The following is a 20,557-nucleotide window of genomic DNA, read 5'->3' on the forward strand; positions in this document are numbered from 1 at the left end:
GACTGATCATACAGTACGACTCGTGGTTTTTACATCTTTTTTCGGAGCTGAAGACTACTGTTCATTTGAAGCAGGTGAGAGACGAATCTGTAGATGTTGTAGGAGCTGCTTGCAAATTTGTTTAGAGTTGTGATCACATATGTAACAGCGCCGGATCCAGAGGAGGTTCAGGGGGTTAAACCCTCTCTTTTCCAATAGGCGTGGTTCAATAATTTCATATAATTTCATTAGAAAAGAGAAAATTAGTAATGCTCTAGATAACTGCTAACGGTGAACCCCCTCTTTCAAAAATTCCTGGATCCGGCGCTGTGTAAGCGCAAGTGTCTAGGGCAGCGGAACCGGTTCAGCTGGGGCAGGATTACTTTCCAAAAAAGGAAATTTTGCGAGTCTCTATAGGGTCTATACTTCCGGTTTAAGGTCTGGTTATGTGATTGATTAATTATGTTTTAGCCTAGTCTTCTGCATAGCGTATAAGATGAAGTATTGGCTGGGAATTTATTTTGACGGATTGGTGGATTTGTAGCAGCGCCAATATAGAATCTGCCATCATTGATCATTATATTTGCCTACATTGATCACTATATTTGGCTACTGACTCGTATGTTGACATCATCATGCACCCACATGGATCAGGCATCATGGTGATGTGGCGGTACATCACGCGGATGAGGTCACAAGATGCCATGGTAACTTCTGCTTGCCGTTTGTTGTGCCTACCCTGTCAAACTGGGAGGTTAAACATGAGAATGAGGCTGTAGTGGATGGGGATGTCATACCTAATAATTAGGGTACATATCAATCATCCAACAACGATGTCCAACCATGCCGCCAAAATAAAATCCGCCAATATGCTTTTACCGTCAATTTTTAGCAAACCGCCAATATAATCCCGCCAATGTTTCATCTTACGGTTTTTATCAGGTATTCGAAGTTGTCAAGTTGCTAGCGCGCATGTTCAATTGTAATGTTGGCATCGCAAGTTTTAATTAATATGTAGAAAATTTAGTTTCTAGCTGGTAGGCGATTTGGTTGGCGTGGTCTCTAAGGCTTTTGTAAAGGAATGTCAAGCAATTTTGCAGGGATGAGGTTGCCATGGTGATGGTGCCGATTGTGGCACCAGGCTTCACCTGACCTGGCATGGAAGTCCTGAATACACTTGGCACTCAGGAGTAACTTATAGTCTAAGGGCTACCAATAAACAGATAACGCGCTGTATAGAGCATTTTCTAATCATTGATGGCCACTGTCTCTAGAGCAGTTTGCTTAACTTGGCCAATTTTTCGAGTTTGGACTTGGTTAATTTAATTTGCTGATATCACGTTAGTAGTAATCAATTAGCACTGGAGACTGCTTTGGGCTACCTTTTGGCACCAGTCATAGATAAGGACGACAACACAGGCAAAGCAAATTTGATGTATTACAGAATTACTCCTAGACAACACTAAATACTGTATGATACCGCGCTAAACGCGGACTGGAACTCGCGGCAACAAACGTGTGATAGTGAAATTGCAGACGATAATAAATGTAACCCATTTGAAAGTGATATTCTGTTATACCTCTGAGGTTAGCGATTCTAAAAGCTAGTCTTGCATTATGTTGTTTCATCATTACAATTTATCACGTGTTTCTTTTCACGCATTTACAGATTTTATCTGCATTTTCCAGCTCAAAGGTTACCCTACGGGTATTTTCGTGTAGGCTATACGCATTTACAGATTTTATCTGCATTTTCCGGCTCAAAGGTTTCTCTACTGGTTGACCTTTTGCAACCCGCTGCGGTTAGAACTGTGTGCCTAGTCGTTCAAGTGCAGTCATTGCGAGTATGTCAAAGAGATCAGGAGGCGGTGGTCGGAGCGTGCAAGTAAGCGGCTACACACGATCAAATGGCACCTACGTTCAAGGTTATACACGCTCTGCGGCGAGCTCCAGTGGAAGCAGAGCGTCTTCTGCAAGTTCAAGTCAATCTAGCTTTGGTGGGGTTCACGTGAGCGGTTACACACGATCAGATGGCACGCATGTTGAAAGCTACACACGTTCTGCACCAAATGCTAGTGTAAGCAGAGCGTCTTCTTCAGGGTCAAGTCAGTCTGTCTCTGGTGTGGTCCAAGTGAGCGGTTACACTCGGTCAGACGGTACCAACGTGGAGGGATACACACGATCTTTACCGAGCTCCAGCGCTTCGTCCACTGCCAGCAACTCTGGTACTGTTCATGTAAGCGGTTACACTCGCTCAGATGGAACATACGTGCAACCCTACACAAGGTCTTCTCCTGCTAGTGGATCTGCCACCAGCAGAGAGGCGTTGGATCTTGTCCAAGTGAAAGAGTACACCAGAAGTGATGGCGTAATAGTGAAAGAACACACAAGACAGAAACCACAGACCCCACAAAAGGACAGCAGTGCATCTTCTAAAAGTATTGGTGATGCAACAGGAAGCAGTGCAACTTCACAGCCATCAAAAGAACGAACATACGTTGACAATCCTATGAACAGAAGGCTGGGAAGAGTTGGTAAAGTGATACCTAAACGAAACATTGTACGTCGAGATATTAGGGACAACAACACGATCCAGGATGTTATCGACATCTTGAAAAACATGGCAATTGATAATGAAAGGCGATGTGACTACCAGTCAGCTCTTTATGACCTCCAAAGAAGTGAATTGGAAAATCAGTTCAAATCATCTGGTAAAGAACCAGTCACCGAACATGAAAAGCTGAGAGAATTTACTGCCAGCTCTGGGATGAAGCTAGCTATTATTCCCTTTAAAGAACTGGAACTCCAAGGTGAAGCTATTGGGAAAGGATCATATGGAGAAGTATATGCAGCAACTTTTAAAGGAACTGTTGTCGCTTTCAAGCAGCTCTTGTATCAACACATGTCGACAAAGCGGCGTGACAAATTTGTAAATGAGATCTCAATTCTTTCAAGTCTAGATCATTCCAATACTGTCAAACTGTTTGGAGCAGTGGTTGACCAGGATCACCTTGGCATTGTCATGGAGTACCTTCCTCGTAGTTTGTTTCATGCCATCTTTATTGATCTCACAGAGTTTGAAGAAGCAGCAAAGAAAAAGCAAGTGTTACAAGTAGCCGATGCTCTGGTGTATCTCCACACTAATCAGATAGTACACTGTGATGTGAAGAGTGAGAACGTCCTTTTGGACAAGAACGACAATGCCAAATTGGGTGATTTTGGTCTCAGTGCTGTGAAGTCTGCAACACAGTCATCTCAATCCGGTCTGCCAGATCATCGCGGTCAAGGTACTCCACGATATTCTGCACCTGAAGTTCTGCGAGGAGAACTCCTTAATTTTGAAAAGTTGCGTCTCACTGATGTCTACTCGCTTGGTATTGTTGCATTTGAAGTGTTGGCCGAGGAAGAGCCTTTTGAAGGTCTGAGTGTGAAGCAGTTGGAAAAAAATGTTGGTCATGGTAAAGTACGTCCTAACATTCCTTCTTGTGTGTCACAAGCTATTCAACATTTGCTGCAAAGTTGTTGGAGTGCCGTGGCTAATGATCGACCTTCTAGCGAAGAATTCAGAAATGTTTGGGAATCTTCAGACTTGTACTGTACGTCGAGTGAAACACATGGATGTCTTGAGTTTTGTGTTAGCAAGTAAAAGTAACTGTCGACTGAATGTGCTGTCTTTAGACGGAGACTTTTCTGTAATATCATATGCTTTGTGTTTTAGCTGAAATCTGTATTTTAACATTGCGCATAGCATCAATTTGACTGTAGCATCAAATTGGGATGCACATTTGTATGACTGTTCTCTTGGAGTTAGAATTAAAGAGCTGCTTGGATTTGATTTACTATTGTGAGTTTGCAAACATTTCGTATTTAGAAAGCTCATATTCATACATTGGAATGAGCTGCAGAGGACATGTAGACTCGTGTAAGCCGCTCACCGGATTTCAAAGGAAGTGTGGTCGCGCAAGGTCTGTGAATGTTATTTAGATTATAGTTGGGGGTGTTATCCAGATAAATGGCAAATGTATGATGCGCTTGACGGAGAATCAGCCAAGGCGAAACGGAAGCTGATATCGAGGGTGCATGAAGGCCAGCTAATGGAAAGTTTCTAAGAGAATTCGGCCCGAATTAGGTAAGAAATGCTACGTAGTAAGGCATTAGTCTAACCAAATAGACAGAATAAGGTCCGACTTCTGTGCGAAGCAGGATTTCGCTTCTGTGCGAACTAATACAGTGCGAAGCTCTACTCTAGTGTCAATTCGAATTCGGTGTGAATATTTTACGAATAACGGAAGTGAATACGGTGTGAAGCATGAGTTTTGTGCTAGACGTCTAGTTCGTTCAGAATATTTACGAATACTAATCAAATGAACAAGCTACCTGAATGGTTGTATCCTTGCCGCGTCTAATTAGCAATTATCTCTGTAGACATCTTCTTGGCGCCAAGTATTGTTCGTTCTGGCTGACAGATATGTTTCAGTAGCGTAATTGTTATGTTCACAAACAGTTCACTTCTTGATAAACGACTAGCCCCAGGTAGTTATACGACCCGATTTATTGACCGGTCAAAATGTAGCGGAAGTGGGATGTGTCACTTATTGTAAGCGAATACTGGACACCGATTGGCGCAGACGAAGTTAGGGTGCTACAAGTATAGGTTATAGACCGCTGGCGAATTTATAAACGAAATACACCCCGCTTCGCCCACGAGTTGGAACGAGGGCAATTCACTTATTGTAAGCGAATACTGGACACTGATTGGCGCAGACGAAGCTTGGGTGCTGCAAAGGTTCTTATACGCATTTACAGATTTTATCTGCATATTTCGGATCAAACATTTCCCTACCGGTTGTCTCTATTTTACACCTTTGCAACCTACTGCGGTTAGAACTTTGTGCCTAGCCGTTCAAGTGCAGTCATTGCGAGTATATCAAAGAGATCAGGAGGCGGTGGCCGAAGCGTGCAAGTAAGCGGCTACACACGATCAAATGGCACCAACGTTCAAGGTTATACACGCTCTGCGGCGAGCTCCAGTGGAAGCAGAGCGTCTTCTGCAAGTTCAAGTCAATCTAGCTTTGGTGGGGTTCACGTGAGCGGTTACACACGATGAGATGGCACGCATGTTCAAAGCTGCACACGTTCTGCACCAAGTGCTAGTGGAAGCATAACGTTTTCTTCAGGGTCAAGTCAGTCTGTCTCTGGTGTGGTCCAAGGAGCGGTTACACTCGGTCAGACACACCTACGTGGAGGGATACACACTATCTTTACCGAACCCCAGCGCTTCGTCCACTGCTAGCAACTCTGGTACTGTTCATGTAAGCGGTTACACGCGATCAGATGGAACGTAGGTGCAACCCTACACAAGGTCTTCTTCTTCTAGTGGATCTGCCACCAGCATAGAGGCGTTAGATCTTGTCCAAGTGAAAGAGTACACCAGAAGTGATGGCGTAATAGTGGAAGAACACACAATTAAGACAGAAACCACAGACCCCACAAAGGAATGAGGATTTATATGAGGGCTTGAGCCATTGAGATTGCATTTAATCTTAGCATCAATACCACAGACTGCTTTCTGCACGCCATGGCAGAAGAGTGGGAGGGGGAGGGGAGGGGAGGGGAGGGGGAGGGGGAGGGGGAGGGGGAGGGGGAGGGGGAGAGGAAGAGGGAGAGAGAGGGAGTCTGGGAACAAGGCTAATAGTGAACCACATTGAACAAACTAATTATGCCAGATGCACGGGTAGACATTTGAATCATATTTTATGTTAATGAATAAACACGGTTGTTATATTTATTATTCAAAGGACAATTATTTATGTAAATTTAGAACTTACCTTAGGTTCATTGCCTTGCATTCATCTATCCAAGATGTCAGGCTAACTTAGCACAAGGTGATTTCTATGCAACTTGGTTAACCAGTAAATGACAGACAATCTAGATTGTTAGGGCATTGATTATTCGAGATGTTTCTGATTAATTAATACAAAATGGGTGCTCCCTAGCACAAACGAAGACTCTAACTGGTAGAAGCCATTTTATCATTTTTCCAACTTTTGTTTTGCTAAGTGAATGTAGTCACACTCAATGCTCGAAATAGAACCTATGAACGACAATTGCTAGACTGATAGCTTGTGGTAATAGGATTGTGTACTGAAACATAGGACATTTCTGCAGTATGCAATATCATATTCCACGTGCTCTAGTCTATTGATGCAGTTGCTTTTTGATTGTCTAGACCATCTTCAAATGCTATGCAACACCTCAGGTGTGGTATTGGTCCCATTACGAGTGTGTCTTGGAATTCAACAGGTCGATTACTTGCTGCTGCATCCCCTGCACACACAAAAATAATGGTGAATAAATATTTTAACTCTTTTGTGTTTTCGTATGTGTTATAAATCGCTCTGGTAGGTTTGGGCTGTAGTGTCTGAGCTTTCGGTGCCTCTGCACAGATTTGGTGGTGTTGGAACTCCCTTGTTGTGGTCACCAGATTGTTCTCATGTTGTCTCATCTTCAACTTCCAAGTTCTTCATAGTTTGGGAAACACAGATGTGGACGTGTGAAAAATACTCAAATATGTGATATAGACTACAGGTTGTCTGCTTTATTATTTGTAATAAAAATTCTGATTTCTACTCGTGTGCTTGATAGTCGGTTTTGGTGGAGTCCGAGCGGACAGATTTTAGTGTTTGCTGTTCGTGGCCAGTTGTGTCTTTATTCTCTATGGTTTATTTCTTTCTCTGGAGATTCGTCGACTGCGAGGCCATCAGTTGCAAATCAAGTCTGTGTAAAGTGGGTGGATCTCAGTCCATACACGTTTAGAACTCAAATGTTGTGATGTCACGTAATCATCAACATACTACATCGACCAACGATCTTGCTTGTGATTGCTGTGCTTGTAGGATTGGTGAACATGTCCAGTCTCTGGCTTGGGATTCTCGAGGTGAGCGTCTTGCCATTCTGTGCACTCATAAATTTAACTCATCGAGGAAGTTACGTAATGTCACTCACATTGTGTATGTGTAGCCAACAGTCAAGGAGCCGAATTGATTACCATTTCTCGAACAAGAGAAACTCCTACAGTAGAAATTATTCCAAGGTACGTGACTGCACCAATTGTCAATTTGCACTCAACCGATCCAATATCGCTATCTAGTTGATTCATACGAGGTGCTAATACTTCTGGTCTGCCACATTGCATCTCATTTCAGAGTAACTTTTGAGCATGGTGCTCTACTTAGTGTGGTGACGCATCAAGTTCCCTTAGCAAGGCAGAGCGGCAATATGCACAAATTGAACGAGAGGCGCTTGCCCTATATTGGGGAGTACGGAAATTCCAGATGTATATAGAGGGGCGACCGTTTGTTTTAGTGACCGATCACAAACCGTTGAGATACATCATGTCTCCCAGTAAGCCCCTTTCCGTGACAACAGCTGCCATACTACAGCGCTGGTGCCGGTTTTTGGGCGCTTTCCAATATCAAATTGAATTCAAGACCAGCCACCAACACGCAAACTGTGACGGTCTTTCCCGACCACGGCTAGAAACCGAAACAAGCGGGACGGCGGAGGATGGAGACGAGGTTACGCTTCTCCATGTCAGTATTGTCGAAAAACTACCAATCAAGGCCAAAGACGGCCAAAGATATTCGACGAGCAACCCGAACTGACCCGGTACTGTCATAAGTAATGGAACTGGTACAACAAGGCTGGAAAACCAGTCCGCAACAGTCAGAGGTAAAGCCGTTTTACTGCCGCCGGGACGAGTTAACAGTACACCAAGGAATCCTCATGTGGGGAACTAGAGTCATAGTACCTGCCAGTCTAAGACACTATGTATTGCAGACACTGCACGAAGGCCATCTTGGTATAGTGAAAACTAAAGGCTTCGCCCGTTCCTTCGTATGGTGGCCTCGCATCGACCAAGACATCGAGGAACTAATTTAGGGCTGCAGGGGTTGTCAAGAGACCGCTGTTTCTCCCAACGAGCTCCTATTCATCGTTGGGAATGCCCCGCGTCGGCGTGGCAACGTCTACACGTAGACTTTGCCGGACACATGCTCGGAAGGATGTACTTGGTTATATTAGACGCTTATAGCAAATGGCCTGAGATCGTGGAGATAAAAACTGCGACGGCCGAGGAGACTGTCACACAACGAGCAGTGATTGCCCGTATGGGGATCCCACACCAGATTGTGTACCTCCGAAGTTTTCAGGAGATTTACGAAGGCAAACGGAATCAAACGTATGACTGGAGCATCGTATCACCCTTCAACGAACGGGATAGCGGAACGCTTGGTGCAAAGTTTCAAACGCGCTGTAAAGTCCGGCCACACCGAGATTACAACACAGCACAAACTAGACAAATTTTTGTTCGCCTACCGTACCGCTCCACATGAAACGGCGGAACTGAGCCCAGCAGAACTCATGTTCGAACGCAATCTGCGAACTAAGTTGGATTTGACGAGACCGCGCGTAAAAAAACGGTAGATGACAAGACACTAAAGAGCGGGAGCAAACCACTGAGATCGTTTCAAGCTGGACAGAGCGTAATGGCCAGGAACTATAGGCAAGGGCCGAAATGGCTACCAGGAACAGTCATAGAACGAACAGGATCAGTCTCTTACGCCGTACTTGTCAACAAGTCAGTTCGCAGGCAACACACTGACCAGCTGCGATCGGATATAACACTGTGGTGGGGGAGCGAACGAAAGGACACAATCCGACGGAATACCAGGAAACACTGGTCGCAACAGGAATTATAGCACCCTCAAGGTGGATAGTTCAGACAACACCAGTGACGTCACCGGTACCACCACCAACCGACACGACAACGCTCGACGAGACACTCTCGCAAGAAGACACAGCAGTAGAGTCACTGTTCAAAGAAGACAATGCAGTCGAATCACCGCTCAAAGCAAGAACCAACCGATCTGGAAGAAATATAAGGACACCAGAACGGCTAAAGACTACCAGGTCATGATGCAAGAGACTTTGGTTTAGTCAGTAATGGTAGAGTAGAGACACCAAGAAACTACTGCTATAATTCTTTCGTTGTGTTACGGTTCTTAACTAGGCCTAGGGAATGTAGGGTAGTGCATAGTGCGCATGCGTGAGTGACACACGGAGAATCGTTATCTTAGGTAAATCCAGGATTGAGAACCGGTGTCTGACTCAACAGTTATACCTATATACTTATATCTTAGTTTGACGTTATCTAAACCTTCCCTCCTCTTTTGAGTTGTGCGGTCAGATACGTAACAAACGTCGTATAGGTATATGCATATGCCAGGCACGTAAGTGTACGGGGAAGTTGGGTGGACGAGAGTTCTTCCATCTACTTCCGGTGTATACGCATGTATTCGCCAGTACTTGAAGGCTCCGTTTGCACATCTCTGTTGTAAGTTACTCTGGTCGTACTGGTCGACTGTACGTCGTGGAGGCATTCTCACATGCAATTACTACTCAACTCACTGAATGTGATGAGGTAGGCCACGTCTACTGTAAGTATTATATATCTAGAGCGATCATGTCATCGAATTCGAAGTGTACGCTGTGCTTGATCGCACGCAAAATAATTTCTATTTGATTGGCGATCGTGTTTCATCATGCAACATCGCTAGTAGGCATTCACCAATAGTAGCTGGTCTAGCTAGAACCAAATCCTCTTGCTCCTTCTGCTAGATCGATCTGTTCATGAGAACTCCCGATTCTTATCTAAGCAACACAGACACACCCTTTACATCTCATGAAAAAACTGTCTCATGCGCCACTGCTCTTGAGAAATGCACAAATCTTAGGAGATGAGCAATTGGTTCATGATCTACACGAACACACCCATTGCATCTCATGAAATATACGTCTCATGAGACTCCGCTCATGAGAAATGCACAAATCTCATGAGGTGAGCGAGAATCTCATGAGATTTCGCTTATTTTCATGCTCTTTCTGCATGGGCACGTACCTGAACAATGTTAACGTTCACTTGGAACGGAACAGAGACAGAATGACTTGACCCTGCAGAAGATGCTCTTCTTCCACTAGCACTTGGTGGAGCACGCTTGTAGCTTTGAACAGGCGTGCCATTTGCTCGCGTGTAATGCCTCACGTGAACCTTATTAGAGCTAGAAGACTCTCTGCTTCTACTCGAGCTCGGCGTAGAGCGTGTATGATCTTGAACAAAAGTGCCATTTGATAGTGTGTTGCCGAGTACTTGCACGCTCGGGCGACCGCCTCCTGATCCCTTTGACATACTCGCAATGACTGCACTTGAACGACTAGGCAAACAGTTCTAACTGCAGTGGGTTGCAAAACGTGTAAAATAGAGACAACCGGTAGGGAAACCTTTGTGCCGGAAAAGAAGATGAAATCTGTAAATGCCTGAAAAAGAAACACGTGTTACATTGTAATGATGAGATAAAATAAGGCAAAACTAGCCTTTTAAAACGCTAACGTCAGAGGTAGCAGAATATCACTTTCACATGGGTTACATTTACTTTCGTCTACAATTTCACTATCATATGTTTGTTTCCGCAAGTTCCAGTCCGCGTTTAGCGCGCTATCATAGTTAGTGTTGTCTAGGAGTAATTCTGTAATACAGCAAATTTGCTTTGCCAGTGTTGTCGTCCTTATTTAAAGACCTGGTGCCAAAATGTAGCCCAAAGTAGTTTCCAGTGCTAATTGATTAAGCCACGTGTTTAATTCTTACCTCCTGATACTCGTTGATCTTGGTTCCACGTCTAATTTTGTAGTACGGCCCGCTTTCCTTTGAAGGTCTGGCCACGTGTACCGTAGAGTGGCAGAAACCCCGGATGTTCATTCGTCACGTTGTGCCAGCGGATTTGTTCCGGGGGCTCCTATTGCTTTATGGGCTACAGCCTACAGAAAAACACCTAACGCGCATGAATGTTACTACTCTAGTCGGGACCCCCTTTCAGATATCTTTCCATTGTTAACAATAGCAGCGATGAATAGGATTGACACTAAAACAGTGAACAATGCGATGTAAAAATGACGAGCTATGTAGAGTGTTATCCGGGACCTGTTTACAGAAGACAATGCTACATACTCCGTTACTTGGTAAGCCAAGCTGATACACAAGTCAAGACGAAAGTGTGGAGCCAGGTATTCATCATTGCATATGTAAATTGATTTATTGATTGATTGCTGTTGATAGAGTTAATATCTATCTATCTCTATGGTTCTCCACGTTTTTATATTATTCAGGCAACAGCTCACTGCAGACTAATCAACAACACACTACTCTCTCAACTCAACGCAATACACACACGCACTATCAGACTCCACTCGTCACTGTACATGTACTCTAATTTATTAGACAAGACCAGATGCCATTACATATCTCATAGCTAGTATAGAGTTTGTGGATGCCTTCCAGTCTTGCCACTTGAAAGTTATCGCGTCCAAGCCCACAGCAAAGAGCAGCATAACTTTTAGTAGGGCAGTCAGTAACTTACTGCAACATATTTCAGTTCGCTTATTTCAGTCTACTGCAAGTATAATTTGCACTAATTAGTTTACGATTTGACACTGAGTTTGACTTTTGGGATTTGCCAACTTTGGCAGGGGACTGGTAATTGTTCTCTGAAATAAGAATATATATATATATATATATATATATATATATTAGTGGAATTGTTTATTAGCTAAATAGCTGTAAGCAAGCTTGGCTGGAAGCAAGCTTTGCCAGACAAAAGAGCAATGGATGTACTGCACCTGAATCTTTTACAATGCATCAGCTGTATTTCTCACCGGGTTGTGTAACTTTGTAAAACCAATCATACCTTTATGAAGTTTATTAGTGTCAATTAAATTTCAATGCAGCAATTGACTGCTTTGTCTACTGTATAGTGATTGCAAAGTTTAATATATGACTGAATGTTTTTCCGTGATGTATAACATGAAATACTATGAGACACTAATATTAAGAATGCTGTTGTTGCTGGTGTTCAGTGGTATGGATGTTAAATATTTTGTATATTAGCATTGTTCAGTTTTTAACTAAAATAATAGCAATCTACATCACAAATTTTTAATGTTTTGCAATATGAGACTGAGTAAAGGCATAATTATTGCACAGGTTATTTCCTGGACAGTTTGGTAGGATTTCAGTTGTCTTCATGTTAAAATGTCCATGTCTATGTTTGCTTTTGTGGGACATAATTGATAAATATTTCTTAGTAGGCAAATGTTCTACGAAAAATCTTTCTGGTGAAACAATTTCATAGGAAATTATGTTCGAGAGAAATGAGGACCATTTCTACTTGTATTTTGTACACCTCTCTTTTGACTTATTATGGATTCTAGAATGCAAGATGATAGTTACTCTATCTATAGTACAAAATATATCGTATTAAATATTTTGCAAGCAGTTGTCCCGCTCTGCCAATCAATTATGCAAATGAAGCCAGTTATTAGATTGGGGCAACATACGTACAACACTGGTTATAAACTTTGTTTTTCCCTTGGGTTCATCTTACACAATATGATGCAGATCAAACTGTCTATGATGGGAAGAGATCTAGACTCCTCTTGACCTGATTAGGATTTTTAATTAATATATACTATACTATACGCAGCTGTGATTGTAGATTTATGTGTATGTGTAAGTTTTTGTTGTTCAGGGGTTACTCACATACAGTGGAATTTTGATAAATGAATTGCAGGAGACACTAGAATTTTGTAATAAGTGAACGCATCCGGATTGTTGTTGCACGTTCAGGACATCAAAACTAAATTCATCACATCAAGGATTAATTACATTGAGGTTTGCTATAGCAAACTCCACTGTATCCCTGTGCTGTTTATAGAAGTATTATCTACCTATATGTTGGCAGTGGCTGTTGGTGCTTCCCATTTGGGTGTACAGTATACACAATAGATGTATGTATATGCATATACATTCAACACATTATACAAGTGCGAAAGATACCTTTCTTTGAAAGTAGACCTATGTGGCTCAAGAATAGAGTTTATGAAGTATTCTGAAAACACTGTTGACTGTAAGTGCTACAGGTTGTGATAACATAAAATTAAGTCCAGATATTGATCAATTTCTAAGCATGCCGTTCCCAAAGCACTGAAGGTTAACAGAATGACATATACTGGCAACAGCATGTCAACTTGGTTATTGATAGGTACTTTAGAACTTCACGATGTCAAGTTTGCTGTAAGCAATATGCAACAGGAGTTGTATTAAACCTGAAACGGTGCTTATGAGTCTTGGGCTGACTTTATGATTACATTCAATGAACAGACAACATGATATTAATATAGCTAGTGTAACCCATAAAAGATCTGTCTACCATGCTTATAAAATTGTTCCTTCATGTCACGTATCCAAGCACACAGATCATCTAGTTGAGAGCTGCTAAGGTAAATGTATTGTTTCCCATATTTATAAATAGGAGTTTGGTATCGTTGCCCGCACCTGCACCAATACCTGAGCAAAGCTGCTGCAGGTACAAGGTACATGTCATGCATTGTATGTTTTGCGGCAAAGTTGTCGAAGTCAATGTGCAGGTTGTTTGTAACAAGCACAAAATCACCCACAGTTTTTGAATGAGGCTTGTTGACAAAGCATCTGTAATCCATCCACAGAGCAACACGTAGGTCAATACTAAGCCAGCACTCTCCTTCTTCTATTGGATGTTCTCTGAGGTGCAATGAAATAACAGTAAACATTTAATCATTGATTTGACTATATATATATATATATATATATATATATATATATATATATAATAGTGCTCAGCAGCAAAGTGACAAAAAGTCAGTTGTCATTCTTATCTTGTTGCTCACACTCACTTGAGCAAAAGTGTACATAAAAATGACAAATTATTTTGGAAAGCGTGAGGACCTCTTTCAGAAATTGTAGCAACAAGGTACAAATGACGAAATTGTTTGGTCTACCATATTTGTAATGTGTGAATATGTGTGTTGTTAGTGTGTTGTTGGACTGACACACATTCCAAATGATGTCTACAAAATTATAATATAACTTACTATGGTATCATCATCATCTTCTGCTTTCCATTCTTCAAAGGTTGCCCATGTTTGACATAACCGCAATAGAGAAGTGTTAAACAGGTCACGTTCCAAAGTTTCTTCATCGATTTCCTTGATTCTTGTGTCCCCACCTTTGAAGACTGTAGCTTTTACTCGTTGATGTAACTGTATGCTGTCACTATCAAGAGCATGAGTACTGATGTCTTTATCCGACAGCGGAACAACCTGTTTGAATCACACTAAGTGAAAACATGATCATATGACATCAACTAACAGAACTGATAATACTTGCAAATTTCTTCTTGTTGGTGTTACACTATAAGTACCATACATAATTGCTACACATCCATTGCAGCAACTTCATATAACTATATGCTGACTAACCAGTTATGATTGTCACTGACATCATCATGTACAAGTAAAATATCTGCACACAGATTGATGTTGTATGTTGCAAAAGACAATACATACTGCTAAATTAACCAACCATTCTTCTGTGACAGACTTCTTGGCGAATCTCTTTCTGTTGATTTGTCATCTATAATTTCTACATCACCTATCAAGACATCCAGGGAATCTATTTTACTATCTAAAAATTGTAGTGACACACTTTACTTACTGTTGTTGTCTGGTTGTGTTTTACTTGCAGTTGAAGTCAGTTTCCAAGAGCTGTACATTCAAGGTTCAAAGTTCAAGGTTTAGTGTTCATGCAGGTGTGTGTGTGTGTGTGTGTGTGTGTGTGGTTATATAATTATGTTGGTTCTTAACTACTCCATTTGCACTAGCAGCTTTCGAACTGGGCCAGTGTACTGATGGGCAGGGTTTTCTGTGTGAATATGTCAGTTGATGTAAAAAGAAGAAGACCAGTTTGCCACTGACATACGGAACCATCTAAGAATAACTGATAAGGCGTCCTGGCTTGGTTTGAAAGTTGCTAGTGTCAATGGGGTATATGTCCACAACAATTATTTTGTACCAGTGTGAATCTTTCTTGAGACAATTATGTTGCAAATCCATGATTTTGCTAATGACATGTGGCACTAATACGGAAAATGTAGTGAAGAAAATTAGGCTGTTTGTAGTGTGCGAAACACGTGAACAACATACTTCTTTGAAGTTGTATGAGAGCCTCATCATTTGATAGAGTACATGCTGTTGTAGAAAGTTACGCATAAAGACAACAGGTGTATCTTCATGGCATTGGAACTACTTACCATACATATGAAAACACCACAATCTGCTTTATTGGTTTGAATTGGGAAATCCTCTGGTTGCATATTTTGGAGATACACCATGCAGCTAGAAATTATCTAGAACGCTTTGAAGAGGTGGTTGGAGGACTTCTTCATAAGTGCAAAAGGCGCATATGTACGGCAACACAAGCAGACGTGAAAATGAATGTTGATTATCAATTCTAACGTGCATATGCACGGCAACACAAGCAGACGTGAAAAGGAATGTTGATTATCAATTCTAACGTGCATATGCACGGCAACACAAGCAGACGTGAAAATGAATGTTGATTATTAATTCTAACGTCTTTCTATACTTGTCGTGCTCAACCAGATCAGTCTGGTTTGTAAAGTCTATTACAAGTACCGGAAGCAAACCCTGCTTCAGAAGTACTTAGACCATAACGACTGTCTAGAAAGAGGACATGACTTTACGAAGGATCCGAGTAGATCCCAGAAGCACTGTTTTCTGTAAGTGCTGCAGGTTGTGATGACCTGGAATAATGTTCAGCCACAGTGCAATACCTGCGTGCACTGTGCCCAAAGCTCCCAAGACCACCGGAACCAGCAGTGTTAGACAATGCCACATGCGGCTTATCTCCCCTCGCAAGTCGCTGTACTTCGCCAACTTCTCAGAATGTTTCTTGCCAATGTTGCCATCAGCAGGACAGCTTATATCAATAAGAAGACAACTGTTGGTCTTCCATTTCTGAGACAGATGTCTGGACGATTGGCTTTGATCTTCCTGGCAGTGGAGATGGTGGTATCCCACATTATAGTAATGCCATCCGTCTCCACAAGCCTATCAGGATGATGACGGTACCATCTGCTCTCCACTGGAACCCCAAAATGGCGACAAACATCCCAGTGAATGATGGAGACCACCTGATTGTGTCGATCAGTGTAGTTCAACGGTGCCAAAGCACTACAGCCTGCCACAATGTGGTCGACTGTTTCCAGGCCTACACTACACATGCGGCAAGTAGGAATGACATCATGATGTAGAATCTTGCGCTCATAGTACTGAGTCCGAAGAGCTTGGTCTTGAGCAACAACCACCAGTCCCTCAGTTGCAGCAGGAAGATTCGCTGCCTTTAGCCATTCGTAGGTCTCTTTCATGTCCACAGGCGGTTGCTCAGTGAGACGGCGATACTGCCGTGCATAGGTTTCTCGCTCCAGGACTGCACACGAAGAGAACTGCAACACGTACGGTAATGTCTCGCATCTGTTTCAGACGCTTGCTCGAAGCCACCTTCAACCGAGATGGATGCATTCCTGTGTAAGTTCTGCGACTGGTCGTCCGAAGTAAGACTCATCTGTAGCTGTGCAGTAAAGCGAAAAATAATGCGCTTGATCTAGTGTGAAGATTTTCCGGAGTCACACTCTCGTATCATCTGCATGAAAGAATCAGAACTGTCAGCAAGGAACCGTTCAGCCTCACAATACAAGATTGATATGTCGACTCAATCTGTTGTAACCCCCTACCCCCATTACTGCAAGGAGCGTACAATCGGTCAACGTCTGCAGCAGGATGGAGGACACCGTGCATAGAGAGGAGCTTTCTGGTCCGTCGATCGAGCTGCTGCAGGTCCATGCACCCCCAATGAATGACTCCAAAACCATAGGTGAGAAACGGTAGTGCAAACCCATTGATGGCTAGAATCTTGTTCCACCATACAAATCAGTCCGGAGAACCACCTTCACTCTGCGGAAGTACTCACGACGGAGTGTCTCCCGCATCATGCTGTGCTGAATACCTTTACTCTCATCCACACCCAAGTGCTTGTAGACTTAACTCGGCTCCAGACAGTTGATGGTGTCCGTTTTTCCTACCGTCACTCCAAAGTTGTGTCCAGATAGCCTGCCGTTGACAAAGTGTGCAACAGCACATTTGTCCAAACCAAACTTCATCTGCATGTCATCAGAGAAGGTACGAACCACGTGAAACAACCCATCCAACTGATCAGAGTTTCTGCCATACAGCTTCAGATCATCCATGTAAAGTAGATGATTGATGAGCAGACGTTTGAAAGTCTCACCATGCCCAGTAGTCATCCGGTAGCCATAACCGGTTTTGTTCAGCTCCTTGCTCTGAGGATTGGGAGCCATACAGAAGAGAAGTGGAGAAAGTGAGTCACCTTGGAAAATACCCCTCCTGATCTGCATAAGCCTTGTCTTGATCGTACTGTTCCCGCAACAAAGCACCATCGATGTCCTCCAACTCTTCATATCATGTGACAGGAACCTGCACAGGACTGCACTGATTTTATGCAACTGAAGGCATTGGAGCAACCAACTGTGTGGCAAGCTGTCATTGGCTTTCTGGTAGTCCACCCAAGCCATGCTCAAGCTCTTGTGCCTGGTCTTACAGTCTTCGGTAAGCAGCTTGCTGATCAACAGCTGATGCTTTGCTCCAAAAGATCCCTGTCGACAACTCTTCTGCTACGGAGCCATGAGGTTTCTCTGAACCATATGCCCTGCAAAACTCTGCATGATGACTGAGGTGAGGGTCCTGTAGAAGACGGACAGAAAAGTCATAGGCCGGTAATTTTTGGCCTGGTCAGCCTTGTCATTCTTACGAATCAGAGTGGTTATTGCTTGAGACAAACAGTTGGGTACAGAGTCTGCATTCTGAACAAGCAGGTTGTAGTTACGAGTCAGATCAGTGTGAAGACACGTGATACGCTTGACCCAGAAACCATAAACCTTGTCTGGACCAGGAGACTTCCAGTTCCCCATCCTTTTGAGACACGATGTGACCTCATTGTCTGAGATAGGTAACCACTGCTGCCCATCTCTCCGGTGCGTCTCGCCATCGGTTTGACGTCTCTGCCAGAAGGCAGACTCACTGTGATGTTCCTCAGTTTCTAGGATACCACCCCAATACTGCTCGATCTCAGACTCGTATGGTGGGGAATTGACCTAGATAGTCTGCTTACCCAGCTCTCTGTAAAACTGTCTAGCATCTCGTTGAAACAAAGTATTCTGGCGAAGTCTCTTACGATTCTTCTCCAGCCTCCTGGTCCGCTCGACCTTGGACTTAAGTTCTATTTTCAAACGATTGATGTTGACCTCACAACTCTCCAAACAGGAAATTCCCAACCGATGCCGGAGAAGTCGGAGTTCATGTAACATACGAATGCCCGATGAACCCTTTCTAACCTCTAGCAACAGTTAGATTGCACGTCGAAGTGTGAGAATCTCCATATCCAGCCTTCGTTTTCATGTCGGTGTATGAGAATTGGTTGACTTTGTCGTGTTTAAGCCCCGCCTTTTTGACACTAGCAAAGCAGCAGAGTATACCAGTTAACTGATTTCACTCATATCTGGTTCATCCTTGAACGAATTAATGATCGTGCTAAGATCACCAATAAGTTTCAGGGTTTCACTGTTGACAAAGATTCTTGGAAGGCGTTGTCTCTCACAGATAGGAATTTGCCTGGCTTTCTGCAACTCCTCAAGAAACTCTCGACGAAGTGCAGGGTCCACAGCAGCATCACTATCAAGCGCAAGACCATCATCCGTTTGGCAGCAGTCTGGACTGATTTGAGATGCATGAGTTTTCATCCTTTCTAGCCGAGAAACTGTACTAGGATGTGTAGTCGTCAGATCAGAGCTCACAGAGTCACAAGGGGATGGCAATTCCCGGATAGCACTGACTGAACTGAATCCAAAGTGTCATCTACGGATAGGATATCACCACTATCTTTTGCAGATGAGCAGTCCTTAGAGAGAACAGTGACTGACTGAACAAGGGAGCCATCTTGCAAGTGATTAGCAAAAAGTCATGATCCTCTTGCATCATTGACACGACAGGTTTCCCACCACGTGCAGCAAGCGCCATCCTGACTGAAGCCATGCAAGGTGACACATTGTCAAGCAAAGGCGTGACAACTGAACTATCAGCTGATAGAGCAGAAACCACATCCAACGCCGACATCTGCACACCAGGACAAACATCAGTCGTAATAGATAGCAAACCTGAGACCGGCTTTCCATCCTCTGCGGCCTCGCGTTTAATCTCCTCCAACTCTGATTCAGTCAGACTTCCAGAATTTAGGAGATATCGCTTCTGGTCTGCTGCTCAGAGACGTCAGTCAGAGAAGGGATTTCGCTCACACCACAGCGGATGCATGGGTTTTCTGAAAGCTGAGAACTTGCATGACAAAAGCACGTGGTAATAACAAAACATCACTTCCCTATTCATTTGTCGCGTCCATTTCCGTCGTCTTGTTGCATTGCCGTTCCTGTCAACCGAAATACAAGATTCGCTAGGAACGGTGGGCATCAGAGTAGTCTCGTCAGCGGGATTTGAAGCCAAATTTAAATCAGACGCCGCAAGAGAGATGGTTTGACCAGTCGCCCTACGCCCAAAACTATTCCTGGTCTTCCCAACAGCTCCAGTGATTCCATAAGCCGACTTTTCGAGCCCTGTCCTGGTTTCCCGACAGGGAAAGCGCTCCTCAACTAGCTCTGAGACGGGCGATACAGCTAGACGTCCATCTTTCATCAATATCCGGGACATTTATACTATTATTTGAATTAGAGTTACTTCTTTTGTATTATTAATCAGAAAAGTTATACTAAAATACAATGAGATTTATATATACTATTTAAGCTAGATTTTTGAATATTTATCATAGAGATAACTAGGATGTGTGCAGTAAAATTAATTCGACGTTGTACTGTAAATCATGCAGACAACTAGTTGTCCTACATAGTGTTCTGCAGTTTTTTCTAAATAGTTTCATTGGTGTGATCGATTTTCTATATCGTGCTGAGAAATGAAGCTACTCATAATGACCAATATCTTCAGCTAGAAAATTAAGAAATGTACAATCATTTGTCAGTCGATCAATTATAGTATACACAACCGGAGTATTCTGGACAAGGTTATGATTTCAAATTAAACGAAAGTCGCCTGTCGTTTTGGTACATACAATGCATGTACAAGGTATACGTCCTGCTGCATGTAAGCTGAGAGTAATTCCAATGAAAATCAGGTGTGAAGCTGACGGAATTCGAAGTTGTATTACTAGCTTTGCTGATGGGTTAGAAATATTTCGTAATGTTTCGTAGATTTACGTATTTCAATCAGAGAACTATGCATATCGACCTAGAATACAATGACGGCAAAGATCTTACTACGCTTGTGTCTTTAGCTGCTCAGTCATTAATTTTCCATTGCTGGTTGGGATTGTTGTGTTATTTGTGACAAGTAACCCGGATGTTTTAATATTTACGTGACCATTAATCTTAGAGCCATTTTAATTAAGTGTAAGCTTCTAGAGAAGAAAATTCTGGACAATACTACAAATGTTAAA

General features: G+C 42.9%; 3 protein-coding genes and 3 long non-coding RNA genes across 8 annotated transcripts in view; 3 read left to right on the forward strand and 3 right to left on the reverse strand.

The window, feature by feature from the left end:
- Positions 1-3: 3 nt before the first annotated feature.
- On the forward strand, positions 4-3,882 carry LOC134193076 (uncharacterized). 3 transcript variants are annotated; one of them, XM_062661866.1, is made up of 2 exons: positions 4-74; positions 1,702-3,882. In XM_062661866.1, exon 2 carries the CDS (start codon positions 1,826-1,828, stop codon positions 3,623-3,625), a length of 1,800 nt encoding a protein of 599 aa, XP_062517850.1. In that variant the 5' UTR covers positions 4-74; positions 1,702-1,825; the 3' UTR covers positions 3,626-3,882. The 3 variants fall into 3 exon arrangements, with proteins under 3 accessions (XP_062517850.1, XP_062517848.1, XP_062517849.1); XM_062661864.1 differs by having other exon boundaries at positions 26-74; positions 1,649-3,882; XM_062661865.1 differs by having other exon boundaries at positions 44-74; positions 1,669-3,882.
- A 1,771-nt stretch (positions 3,883-5,653) lies between these two features.
- On the forward strand, positions 5,654-9,126 carry LOC134193015 (uncharacterized). Its single transcript, XR_009971999.1, has 5 exons — positions 5,654-6,326; positions 6,385-6,567; positions 6,625-6,916; positions 7,000-7,072; positions 7,130-9,126. It is a non-coding gene; the product is annotated as an uncharacterized LOC134193015 (long non-coding RNA).
- A 354-nt stretch (positions 9,127-9,480) lies between these two features.
- On the reverse strand, positions 9,481-10,782 carry LOC134193250 (uncharacterized). Its single transcript, XM_062662072.1, has 4 exons — positions 10,682-10,782; positions 10,318-10,353; positions 9,938-10,250; positions 9,481-9,690 (listed from the first exon to the last, which is right to left on the reverse strand). Exons 3-4 carry the CDS (start codon positions 10,223-10,225, stop codon positions 9,622-9,624), a joined length of 357 nt encoding a protein of 118 aa, XP_062518056.1. The 5' UTR covers positions 10,226-10,250; positions 10,318-10,353; positions 10,682-10,782; the 3' UTR covers positions 9,481-9,621.
- Positions 10,783-13,980: 3,198 nt separating this feature from the next.
- On the reverse strand, positions 13,981-14,438 carry LOC134193318 (uncharacterized). The gene is made up of 3 exons (XR_009972054.1): positions 14,386-14,438; positions 14,290-14,317; positions 13,981-14,226 (listed from the first exon to the last, which is right to left on the reverse strand). It is a non-coding gene; the product is annotated as an uncharacterized LOC134193318 (long non-coding RNA).
- The window catches only part of LOC134193317 (uncharacterized), an 8,597-nt gene continuing 2,474 nt past the window's right edge, over positions 14,435-20,557 (forward strand). The window contains exon 1 of the long non-coding RNA XR_009972053.1: positions 14,435-14,714. This is a non-coding gene — a long non-coding RNA (uncharacterized LOC134193317). The remainder of the gene's footprint in view (positions 14,715-20,557) is intronic.
- On the reverse strand, positions 16,526-17,521 carry LOC134193450 (uncharacterized). Its single transcript, XM_062662283.1, has one exon. The coding sequence runs from the start codon at positions 17,460-17,462 to the stop codon at positions 17,025-17,027; it is 438 nt and encodes a 145-aa protein (XP_062518267.1). The 5' UTR covers positions 17,463-17,521; the 3' UTR covers positions 16,526-17,024.

This window comes from Corticium candelabrum, chromosome 17 (assembly GCF_963422355.1).
Source record: "Corticium candelabrum chromosome 17, ooCorCand1.1, whole genome shotgun sequence".
Lineage (NCBI taxonomy): Eukaryota > Metazoa > Porifera > Homoscleromorpha > Homosclerophorida > Plakinidae > Corticium > Corticium candelabrum.